Source organism: Hypanus sabinus, chromosome X1, assembly GCF_030144855.1.
Source record: "Hypanus sabinus isolate sHypSab1 chromosome X1, sHypSab1.hap1, whole genome shotgun sequence".
NCBI lineage: Eukaryota > Metazoa > Chordata > Chondrichthyes > Myliobatiformes > Dasyatidae > Hypanus > Hypanus sabinus.
Window position 1 is genome coordinate 15,962,393 of NC_082738.1, and position 12,334 is coordinate 15,974,726.

Here is a 12,334-nt window from a genome sequence, read left to right on the forward strand (position 1 = left end):
ATCCCCCTTGAACTTCCCTCCCCTTACCTTAAAGCCATGTCCTCTTGTATTGAGCAGTGGTGCCCTGGGGGAAGAGGCGCTGGCTGTCCACTCTATCTATTCCTCTTAATATCTTGTATACCTCTATCATGTCTCCTCTCATTCTCCTTCTTAACCCTTTTATTGATTATTCTCTGCTTTGTTAGATATGGCCCTTGTGGCTAAAAGGATCAGGGGGTATGGAGAGAAAGCAGGTACAGGGTTCTGTTGGATGATCAGCCATGATCATACTGAATGGCGGTGCAGGCTCAAAGGGCCCAATGGCCTATTCCTGCACCTATTTTCTATGTTTCTAAATATACCCAATGATTTGGCCTCCACAGCCCTCTATGGTAACAAATTTCATACCATCCTAGCTGAAGAAATTCCTCCTTGTCTCAGTTTTCAACATATGTCCCTTTATTCTGAGGCTGTATTCATGGATTCCTAGACTTGCCTATTAATGGAAACATCCTCTCAACACACATTATTTAGGTCACCACACTGCTGTTTATGGGATCTTGGTGGGTACAATTGTGCATGTTCGCTCATAACCAACAAAATCTGCACTTCAAAGGTACCTAATCGACTGGAGAGCACTTTGAGTACTTCTGAATGACACTGTCAAAACGCAGGATTTTTCTTAATTCATAACTTGTAGTTTCCAATTTATATCTGAATATTTAAAAAAGACCCACTTTTCTGGTGTAGCGCTACTCTGTGTTAACTGTCAATTTGAGGATTTAGTAATAAGCGTGGCCAACTGATACGCAAACCCTTTTAATGTGTAAGTCCCTCTAACGGTTTGTTACTTATTCCACTCCGCCACATGGTGTTGGGCGGGCGGGAAGGAACGTAGCACTTCACTCCCACAAAACAACACACCAAAAAAAATCAGTGAATGGTCGGTGTGGCAGAACGCTCCAGTCCGCATGCGTGCTGTATCCCAGTACCTTCTGGGGGTTGTAGTTTACATTTTCTGTCACTAACATTGTGAATGCTGCAGTCGAACTACAATCTCCACAAAAACCCGCGGCACACAAGCTGGCTGGTGACGGGGAGGACGCGGCGCCCGCGGGGGAATGTGGGTAACAGGAGGGAAAGATGTCGGACGATGAGAGCCAGGAGCAGACGATCGCTGAGGACCTGGTGGTCACCAAGTACAAGATGGGCGGTGACATCGCGAATCGTGAGTCCGGGGGTTGAGCTGGGGAATAAGGCGGCTCTTGGGTGAGCAGACGGGACCTAAAGCAACAGGTGCTGCCTTCGGATGTGGTATTTGAGATAACCGCTGTGCTACCATGTGGGGCACGTGGGGAGCGAACGGGCCTTGGCAATGGGGCTACCTCTCTCCTTCCCTACCTCTCTGAGCCACCTTGTGCTCGGTCCTAACCTCGTTCTTCCCTGTTAGGGCACAGTGGCTGAGAAAGATTCCTCGGAAGTGTCCGTTTCTCGAGATGTATCGCCACGAGGCGATGGGCCGAAGAGCCTGAGTCTGGCGGCTGTCAGCATTCAGCGCGCTTATTCTCTTCCCGCAAGTATATACTGCAATAATTTCTCACTGCACTTCTACATTTCGTGCTTCTTAGACAACATTGTAGCGTTTGTGGACAGATAGGAATTCTTCCTCCTAAATATGTTTCAGTTGTATTTACTGCTGCAGACATTTGATTCCTTTTTGGGCCATAGCTCCACTTTCCCTTGTGGAGACTTGATTGGGTATGGTAATGGCTATTAGAACATATGGTTATCGTGTGCGATCCGATCTGGGATTTACCAAGTCGTTGGCAGAAGGAGGTGATTAATCCTAAGCCTTTGTGGCCGTCTCAGATCATGAACTCAGCATAGGCTCCCGATTAACCTTAATGGCACATAGTTTATTCTGTGTTGAGGGTAGATGAATGCGACTTGTTTTATAAGGAAAAATCTATTTTTAAACAAGATGTATGTCGCTAGTAAGATTTGACACTTATCCGTGGAATTGTCCCAACTAGGTTTAAATTACACATAAAAATCTGAAATAAAAACAGAATATCTGGGGAAAGCTCAGCTGTACAGGCAGCATATTTGACCTGTTTCTCTTTCTGCAGATGTCTGCTGTGTGTTTTTTTTAAATTTTAAACTATGCAGTGTAGTTTCAGAACTTGTGCAGAGGTTTGCGAGTTAACATTGTATATTGAGCTTTGACAAGGTTCCTATTTAGCATGTGGAGATGGAAGTTTATTGTATAGAGTCATAAATTGTCTATAATCAATTATTGCAAAATTGGTCAAAATTCATTATTTAATTATGAGCCTTATTGCCTTGCTGCCAATAAACACCCTGCTTGCAAAAGTAATGCTTTCTGCACAAAACAGAACAGAAAAATCACTAACCACACTCAAGTTGTGCTGTCAGAAAAGCTTTTCATTTTTTTTCCTAGGCTATGTTTTTGAGGTTTGCAGTTCAGTAAGTCTATTAATTTTACTAGAATTTTTTTTCCTTGATGTTCCTTCTGACGTTCATAGTTAATTTGGCCATATTATCTGAATGGGAAACTTAAGCCTTTAGGAGGTTCACAATATTGGTTTGAGCTGGATTCCCATGAAAGAGTTACTTCACAGAGAGTGCCTAGGTTTGGCACTCAGTCTCCATTTTGCTAATCTTGCTAGAAGTGTTGAAACAAGATTATAGTTGTCTGTGTCTAAATCAGAAGAAAGGAGTCTCCTGTTTGCAAGCAGAAAGCATCAAGATTCTGAATCTGAAAGCATCTGTGCATGGATGTTACAGGCAGGGGCTCATCAAATTGGCAAGTTAGTTATTGTCAGATGTTGTATCTCAATCTGGCTGCTGAGTTAGGTAGGGTGCCTGGAAATTTATTCCACCAGCAGTTTTCAGGGAAAAATCATTAGTTTAAAACTACAGTAGAATGATCCCATTGCAGCTATTTGTATGGGACATGCTGTTCTTTAAATGAAGCATTAGATTGATTGCAATTTGCTCTCTGGGGATGTATGTTTAATTTTAAAAAGGTCTTGAGGCTCTATTTTGAAGAAGAGTTGAGAGTTGTTCTTGGTGTCCTATCTCGCAGCATTGTCAGGAAAAATGGATTGTTTGGTCAGTGCTCACTGTGGCCAAGTTGACTGCTTGTTTTCTAATTACAAGAACAGAATTTCATTGGCTAAAAAATTTCAGGCTGTCTTGATATTGTGAAAGATGTTAAGTAAACAGAAATCTTTTCCTTTCCAGTACATTCTGTAATTGAAACATACTGATTAAAGCAGGAGAATATCTGCAGATGATGGAAATCTAAGCAACACACACACAATGCTGGAGGAACTCAGCAGGCCAGGCAGCATCTATGGGTGTGGGGGGGGGGGGGGGGAAGTACAGTCGATGTTACTGATCAAGACTTTGGCTTTGGTTAACTGTTTTTCATTTGTTTATAGAAGAAAGCAGGAAACTTCCTTTTTGTCACATCTTCATGACCAAGTGGAATTTAGGACAAGTTTGGTCTTGCTTAAGCATACATTCTCTCCAGCACCTCCCCAGCTCTCCTGACTAGTGGTTAGTGTCCTATCTCACCTTGGGCCAGCACACACAAAATGCTGGAGGAACTCAGCAGGTCAGGCAGCACTCTTGTGGGGGTGGGGGGGAATGAACAATCAATGTTTCGGGTTGAGATATTTCATCAGTACTTAAGCAGCCTTGATGAAGTGTCTTTGCCCAAAACGTCACTGCCTGATCCAAAGTTCCTCCCAAATTTTCTGTATATTGAAACAGATTTCCAGCATCTGCAGTCTCTTTTCTGCCACCTCTTGGGCCAGATAGTGAAAGGCTACCAAAATTTGGAATCTACCGTGCATCAGGAAAATTGGCAAAATAACCTCACATTTATCCACATTAAATTGCATCTGCCATGAATTTGCCCGCTCACCTAACCTATCCAAGTCACCCTGCATCCTCTTAGCATCCTCCTCACAGCTAACACCACCACCCAGCTTCATGTCATCCGCAAACTTGGAGATGCTGCATTTAATTCCCTCGTCTAGATCATTAATATATATTGTAAACAACTGGGGTCCCAGCACTGAGCTTTGCAGTACCCCACTAGTCACTGCCTGTCATTCTGAAAAGGTCCCGTTTACTCCCACTCTTTGCTTCCTGTCTGCCAACCAATTCTCTATCCACATCAATACCATACCCCCAATACCGTGTGCTTTAAGTTTGCACACTAATCTCCTGTGTGGGACCTTGTCAAAAGCCTTTTGAAAATCTAAATATACCACATCCACTGGCTCTCCCCTATCCACTTTACTAGTTACATCTTCAAAAGTTTCTATAAGATTCGTCAGACATGATTTTCCTTCACAAATCCATGCTGACTTTGTCCGATGATTTCACCTCTTTCCAGATGTGCTGTTATCATCACATCTTTGATAACCGACTCTAGCATTTTCCCCACCACCGATGTCAGACTAACCGGTCTATAATACCCCGGTTTCTCTTCCTCCTTTTTTAAAAAGTGGGGTTATATTAGCCATCCTCCAATCCTCAGGAACTAATCCAGAATCTAAGGAGTTTTGAAAAATTATCACTAATGCATCCACTATTTCTTGGGCTACTTCCTTAAGCACTCTGGGATGCAGACCATCTGGCCCTGGGGATTTATCTGCCTTTAATCCCTTCAGTTTACCAAACACCACTTCCCTACTAACATGTATTTCCCTCAATTCCTCCATCTCACTAGACCCTCGGTCCCTTACTCTTTCCGGAAGATTATTTATGTCCTCCTTCGTGAAGACAGAACCAAAGTAGTTATTCAATTGGTCTGCCATGTCTTTGTTCCCTATGATCAATTCACCTGTTTCTGACTGTAAAGGACCTACATTTGTCTTGACCAATCTTTTTCTTTTCACGTATCTATAAAAGCTTTTACAGTCAGTTTTTATGTTCCCTGCCAGCTTTCTCTCATAATCTTTTTTCCCTTTCCTAATTAAGCCCTTTGTCGTCCTTGCTGGTCTCTGAATTTCTCCTAGTCCTCAGGTGTGCTGCTTTTTTTTGCTAATTTATGTGTTTCTTCTTTGGACTTGATACTATCCCTAATTTCCCTTGTCAGCCATGGGTGCACTACCTTCCCTGGTTTATTCTTTTGCCAAACTGGGATGAACAATTGTTGTAGTTCATCCATGCGATCTTTAAATGCTTGCCATTGTATATCCACCGTCAACCCTTTAATTATCATTTGTCAGTCTATCTTAGCTAATTCACATCTCATACCTTCAAAGTTAGCCTTCTTTAAGTTCAGAACCTTTGTTTCGGAATTAACTATGTCACTCTCCATCTTAATGAAGAATTCCACCATATTATGGTCACTCTTACCCAAGGGGCCTTGCACTACAAGATTGCTAACTAACCCTTCTTCATTGCTCACTACTTAAAGTTGTAAAAGTACAACCTTAATGGGTTGGAGTTGCTATTGAGTGATATTTAGGAATGAACATTGGAGTTTAATCACATAACACGTGTTCCAATTCAATACTAAGCGCACGTGGTTAGGTGATTGTATGATATTTCAATTGTACATGTTCTTTAGTAATGAGCAGAGAGTAGAATGGAATCTTTGAATCAGAAGATTGTGGTTTTCCATTCCAGTGACTTCAGCACCCGCATCTATTTGTGCCTTTAACAAAAGGTGGCTCCTGAGAGTTGGAAAGTGGTCCACGTTTTCCATGGTCTTGCTCTTAACCTGTATGTGGGGGTACATGTTTTGCAGCTTAGAGCCCTTGGTAGAAAACTCTAGCTGGTGATGAATCTGCAATCTTGCCATTCTCAGCAGAGAAGGAAATTTAACAGAGGACCTCAGATACTGTAATTGTGACCACTTTCAAGAAAGGTGATAAATCCAAAAGAACTTCAGCACTCCTTTCAATGTACTAGCATGTCTTTTTACAGTTGAAGGTCAAGTCCTCGCATTTGTCAAACTAATTCCCTGCTGGATGGCAATGAGCCCTCCTCTTGTATGCATCTGAGACCTGAACTACCTCGTAGTCACCTTTCTGTACCAGAAAGATACACTAGTACAGTCCTGGCAAAATTCTTGATTCACTGAAATAAGAAAACCAGTATCATTATCCTCTCCCAGGCCAGCATCCCCAGTATTGAGTGCCCAGTGAATCTATTGAGAAGATCGTTATTTGCATGATCATTAGTAAATTAACATGCAATCTCAAGCATGACTGAAACAAAGTTTATGTGATTTGCCTTTTGCTATAGTCTTGGGTCTGTCCCTATTTTACCAAATTGTCTGTTAATTTTGGTTCGGGGTTAGGTTTTGAGGAGTTGCCTTGATGCCCTTGTCTATTTGAAGTTGCACCTGCTGTAACCCTTACTTGTGGTGTAAGTGATGATTGATTACTGTACTGGCATAATCATGAACTAGAAGTATGTCTGGCACATCCTAGTCACACTTGTGTAGTAATTGGAAGGGATGGTGTAAGTGGAAAGTCTTGACGTTTTTGAAAGATGTCTCCTCCTTCACTCTGGTTGCAAGATACCAATCAGAAAGTGGGTGACTGGTCAGTTCCTCCTCCTGTGTAAGAAATCCAGTTAGGGAGTGGTTTGAGAACTGAGCAGGATGGTGCTGGATTTAAATTTGATTTCATTCCTTTGAGTGAGCTTTAAATCAGTTGCCGAGATCAAGAAAGTGGGATACTGGGCAGTCTGGATCCATTATCCTCATGATTGCTAGATACTTACAGATAACAAAAGTAAAACAGTTATCTTGAGGCTGTAATTTTTTTTTAACCAGTCGTGCTTTTCTCTTTCCATCCTATCAGTATTTACTACAGCTAATGAGGCAGCAATTCTGCTGTCTGACTTTGACTTTGGTGTGTAACTGTGTCATGGGGATCATCTTGCTTTGGTTTGGCTTTGTTTGGTCGAAGCAGCGCAGTAACTGGCACAAAACCAGCATTTAAACTTCAACTCTGCTAGCAGACTGCAAGTCTACTATTGCACTTGCATTGTTAAGATGCTGGCTTGCATGGTGTTCTATAACCAAGGAACAGTTGCTGCTATTATGCTTGGAATAATTTGCTGTTGTAGAAATACATTTCTGAAATGTCTTGCTATTAACTAAAGACTCTAATGGATTGCCCCCCCCCCCCCCCATATCATTGCCAGGTGCAGCAGTCAAAAGCATTGAATAGTAATGTGCTCTCAAGCCATTAGCTGGAGGAGTTGGCTTCATAAGCATCCCCATTTTTAATGATGGCAGATTCCAAGCTTGGAAAGATTAGGCTAAAGTGTTAGCAACGTTATTCAGACAGAATTGCCAAATTCATGATCTGTTCAGCCTATTTCTAAATGTCAGTCTTCAGCCAATTTAATTCACGAGATTGCACTGGACATAGCAAATTTCTGTGGGTTTAGTGAAGTGCTGAATGTTTGTGTTCCACAGCTAGTCATATTCCTAGTTAAGCTGTACCAGTGTAGTATGGCCAAAATACACAGGAATAAGGAAAAGTAACCTGTTATGCCTTAAATAATAAAAGTAGGGTAAATCTAATCAGACTGTTTGTTATTCCCTTGGTTTATTTTGTAAGTGGAGGAAGACCTCCAAAGGTGCTTTTGAGAAAAACTAATTGATTGAACTAATCCAGCCTGTTTTTTTAAATTGAGAGTTGAATGAAATGGGAAGTATAGTTTGACTTTAAATTGTGTAGCTTATTTTTGACTTTTACAATCTGCATAGCTTGCCCTTTCTCCAATTCCTTTGTCATTTGCTCCTAGTTGCCAAGCTCTTTGTGGCTGCATCTCAGCTATTATAGGAACCACACTTTATACTTTTAGATTTTAAGATGTATGTAAAACCTTCTCCCTTTTGAGTCATTCCTGAAATGGCAGTGAACAGGCCTTTTTTGAGGCAGTGCGGCTGCTACCTAAGCACTTTCTCATCAATAGAACGGAAGTTGCAAATTCTTGATGGCTGGGTTGTGATTTATTTTAGAGAGGGAGTGCAATCTTTATTTTACCTCTCAGCATATCTACATTGTAAGACCTCTTTAAACATTTAACATAAACTAGTATAGCAGGGGAACAGGCCGTTTGGTCCACAATGTTGTGCCAAACTAAATTAATAATCAAATGCTGAACAAAACTAATCCCTTCTGCCTGTACGTTGTCCACATCCTTTAGTTTCCTGCACTCACATGCCTATCTAAGAGTCTGTTAATTGCCCCTTTCATATTTGCCTCCAGCACCACCTAAGGCAGTACATTCCAGGCACCCACCACTCTGTGTATAAAAGAAGAAGTACCCTGCACATCTCCCTTGAATATAGCACCTCTCACTTTTAACTGCATGGTCTGTGGTATTAGACATTTCAACCGTGAGGGGGGAATAAAAGATACTGCTGTCTTCTCTGTCTCTACCTCTCATCTTCCAATTCTGTCAGACCTCTCCTTATAGCACATGCCCTCTAAACCAGGCAGCGTCCTGGTAAACCGCTTTTGTACCCCTCCAAAGCCTCAACATCCTTCGCATAAGGTGACCAGAACTGCATGCAGTACTCTAAAATAAAACTGACAGTTTTGTAAATCTGCAGCATAACTTCCCAAGTCTTGAGTTCAATTCATTGATTAACAAAGGCAAACAAGCCATATGCCACCTTTTATCAGCTTGTCGGTCTGTGTAATCACTTTCAGAGAGCTATGGATCTTTCTGCACATCAACACTGTTAAAGGTTTTTCCATTAACAGTGTACTGTCTTTTTACATTTGATCTCCCAAAGCACAACACTTCACATTTGGTTGTGTTAATCTCTATCTACCACTTCCCCACCCATATCTGCAACTGATCCATATCCCACTGTATCCTTCACCAGTAATTTATGCTATCCGGGATACCACCAGTCTTTGTGTCATCTGCAAACTTACTAACCCACCCATCTACGTTTTCATCCAGGTTTCTTGCACGTATCATGAACAGCCGAGGTTACAATACGGATCCCAGAACACCATGAGTCATAGATCTCCAGCCAGAATAAGTCCCATCGACCAATACCCCATCTCTATGGCAAGCCCTTTCTGAATCTAAATGGGCCATTAACTATGGATCCCATGTATCTAAATTTTCTGCATGAGCCTCCCATGAGGAACCTTGTCAAACACCTTATTAAAATCCATGTAGACAACATCCACAGCTCTACCTTCATCAATCATACTTATCATCTCATCAAAAAACTCAAGTTAGTAAGACACAACTTGCCCCGCACAAAGTCATGCTGACTGTGGCTAATTAGGCTGTGGTTTCATGAATCCTATCCTTAGGAATCCTGTCCAGTAACTTCCCTACCACTGACATGAGACTCAATGGCCTATAGTTTCCAAGATTGTCTGTCTTTCCCTTCTTGAATAATGGAACAACAATAGCTACTCACCAGTCCTTCTGTCTGTCAGCAGTGTTTCAGACAAGAATTGACCAATATTTTTTTAAAAAAACGTTTACATTCTGTGGCTGTAGCAGTGCTGCTATTAGTCATGAAGTTACTGCAAAGGTAAGATTCTTACCAACTTGTTTTATTGGTTTCTGCTTTCCATGCCTGGTTTCTTGGTAGAATTGGATAATATTATTTGAGAGGCCAGATCCTGATCCCCAGGTGTTATTTCTATAGGTTCTACTGAATTAGTAGACTTGGCATTAATGAATCGTGCTCAAATGTTGCTGCTGTTAATGCATTGTGTCCCTTTGCAGGTGTTTTGAAGATGGTGGTGGATGCAGCAAGGGTGGGTGTGTCTGTTGTAAGCCTGTGTGAGAAAGGAGATGAAATGATCATGGAGGAAACGGGGAAAATCTTCAAAAAGGAGAAAGAAATGAAAAAGGGTAAGAGACACTTGATCCTGAGTTTACTTTTAAAGTGCACATTGCTTGAGAGAAAGGATCACTTTGAGGTTGTTGTGGTTTTGTGTTAATAGCTTCAGGAACTTCTGCTCTAAAGCAAATCTTTTATAAATATTGAAGTAGAAGATTTAGAAAATTGCAACAAATGAAGTTAAGCTGTTGTTACAATTGTGTAAATTGCACACTAGTGAGACTAATTCAGACCTGTCATCTCCCCATAGTTTAGTCCTTGCTCCTTGAATTGTGAGGCTTGCTGGACTGTCATGCATAATACAAGTTGTTTTGACAATAATATGAATGATCAAGGTATTTGTAATACTCAGCCATCAGAGTGGTGGAGCCTACACATTTGTTTTATAACAATGCTAAGCTGTGGTGGTTAAATTTGCTCCAAAAACTAATCTTCATAGTGTTAGTTGTGTAAATGCCTGTACTTTTTAACCTTACTATAAATAGATGTAGTTATGAGAGTGAAAGTGATAACAATGCCAGCTTGTGTGTTAAGGGAAACTTCTGGTCCTGGCTATAGTTGTCGTGATTGTATTGTATCCTGTTGCTGACCTTGAATAGAGAATCTGAAAAGTACAACACAGAAACGGGCCCTTTTGGCCAACCCTGATGCCAATTTATGCTAATCTCATTTGTTCACATTAGGACCATATCCTCTACGCTTTTCCTCTGAGCACCTGTCCAAAACCTTTTTTAAGTGTTGTAATTGTATTTTCCTCCACTTCCTCCTCTAGCAGTTCATTCCACATAGCCACCACCCTCTGTGTGGGGAAAACTTCTCCCCCTCACCTTAAACTCACACCTTCTAGCTTTAGGTTCCCCTGCCCGAGGTAAAGAATTCTGGGCTTTCTCAGGTCACCCCTCAGCCTCATTCATTCCAATGTAAATAAACCAAGATTACGTAATCGCTGCTCATAACTCTAACCCTTAACAGACTTCTGCTATCTACGACTCAAACATTTATGACTTCTTCAGATTAGTATCATACCACTTGTACTCTCTTTCAGGTCACTGGTAAACAATAACAAAGGTCTCAACACTGATACCTGCAATTCAACACTTGTTGCAGACTTCCAGCCAGACACTCCCATCTAACTTTGTAGCCGTTGGAATGGATGGGGCTGAGGGCCTCATGTATGAATGTCATACAATTACGACATTTAAAAAGGCTTTTGGATAGGTACTCAGAGAGGAAAAGCGTAGAGGATATGGTCCTAATGTGAACAAATGAGATTAGCATAAATTGGCATCAGGGTTGGCCAAAAGGACCAATTTTGTATCCAGTTTGTAATCTGTTTGGTGAGGCAGAAGGATCCTGTGTTGCCACAATGAATCAGTAGCCCTGTTCTAGAACAAATTCAGAAGCCTAGTGCTTTCTATTTAGTTTACGCTTCCTGTATGAAGTTGACTGAACATTAACAATAGTAGTCTTTTTGTAAGTAAATGGCTTGTGTTCCTTTAAAGGAATTGCCTTTCCCACGTGTATATCAGTGAACAACTGTGTCTGCCACTACTCTCCTCTTAAGAGTGACCCTGACTACGTCCTGAAAGAGGAAGACCTTGTTAAAATGTAAGTATATTTTCAAACTGGAATGCTATCTTAGATTTGATATGTAGGGTCTCTCAAAAAAAATAGTTTTGTCAATTGACAGAAAACTGTAAAGTTTGTAGTGTCTTCAGCAGGGAATAAAATACTGTTTTTTTTTCCCCTCAGACAAATGTCAGAGCAGAAAACTATTCTTGCACAGTGAACCCAGACTCATGGTTGTTTTAGTTTTAAACAGCCTCTGGCCTAGCAAATTACTCCGTTCAAGGGTAATTAAAGATGGCCAATAATGCTTGTCTATTTTTTTTTCTAAAGTCACATTTTTGTGTTAGATGTTGGCCTGTTAAATGTGATTTTTAGAAAGCATCAAAAACTTCCAATGAAATTTCTGTACAGAAATCTAGCTGTGCATTGTTCAGAACTTTCTCAATTGAAATCGTACATACTATCCTTTTAATGTCAACTTATCATGCATCCTGTATCAAACGTTTTGGGTTCAAATTTTACTCCAGAACTTTAGCATATGATTTATTCACTATGGCATTTCAGCATAGAACTGAAGGAGTGGGAGATAATCCAGAGGTGCCATCTTTTTATGCGATTTTTAAATCAAGTATGAATGTTTGGGTGGGTGTAAAGGATTTCAAATGCTGTTCAAAGAACAACAGGAACTATTGTCCTTTTCTTAGTTGAAATTCATACGCCCATCTTCCAGGAGTTGTTATTTGTCATTAATCCAAATGGAAACAATGATCCAGTTCACTTTTGTTCTCTCCCTTCCTCCTCAAAATCCGGAGGTATGGAAGAAGTTGTAGTGACCTTATCAAAGCCTTGACTGACAAGAATAGACAATAGACAGTAGGTGCAGGAGTAGGCCAT

At 40.9% G+C, this 12,334-nt stretch overlaps 1 protein-coding gene across 1 annotated transcript in view; it reads left to right on the plus strand.

Moving 5' to 3' along the window:
- The first annotated feature begins 1,065 nt into the window (after nucleotides 1-1,065).
- pa2g4a (proliferation-associated 2G4, a) overlaps nucleotides 1,066-12,334 on the plus strand; it is a 34,646-nt gene continuing 23,377 nt past the window's right edge. Inside the window, exons 1-3 of the mRNA XM_059955930.1 lie at nucleotides 1,066-1,207; nucleotides 9,754-9,882; nucleotides 11,374-11,479. Coding sequence (XP_059811913.1) covers nucleotides 1,123-1,207; nucleotides 9,754-9,882; nucleotides 11,374-11,479 — 320 coding nt within the window. The 5' untranslated portion in view covers nucleotides 1,066-1,122. The remainder of the gene's footprint in view (nucleotides 1,208-9,753; nucleotides 9,883-11,373; nucleotides 11,480-12,334) is intronic.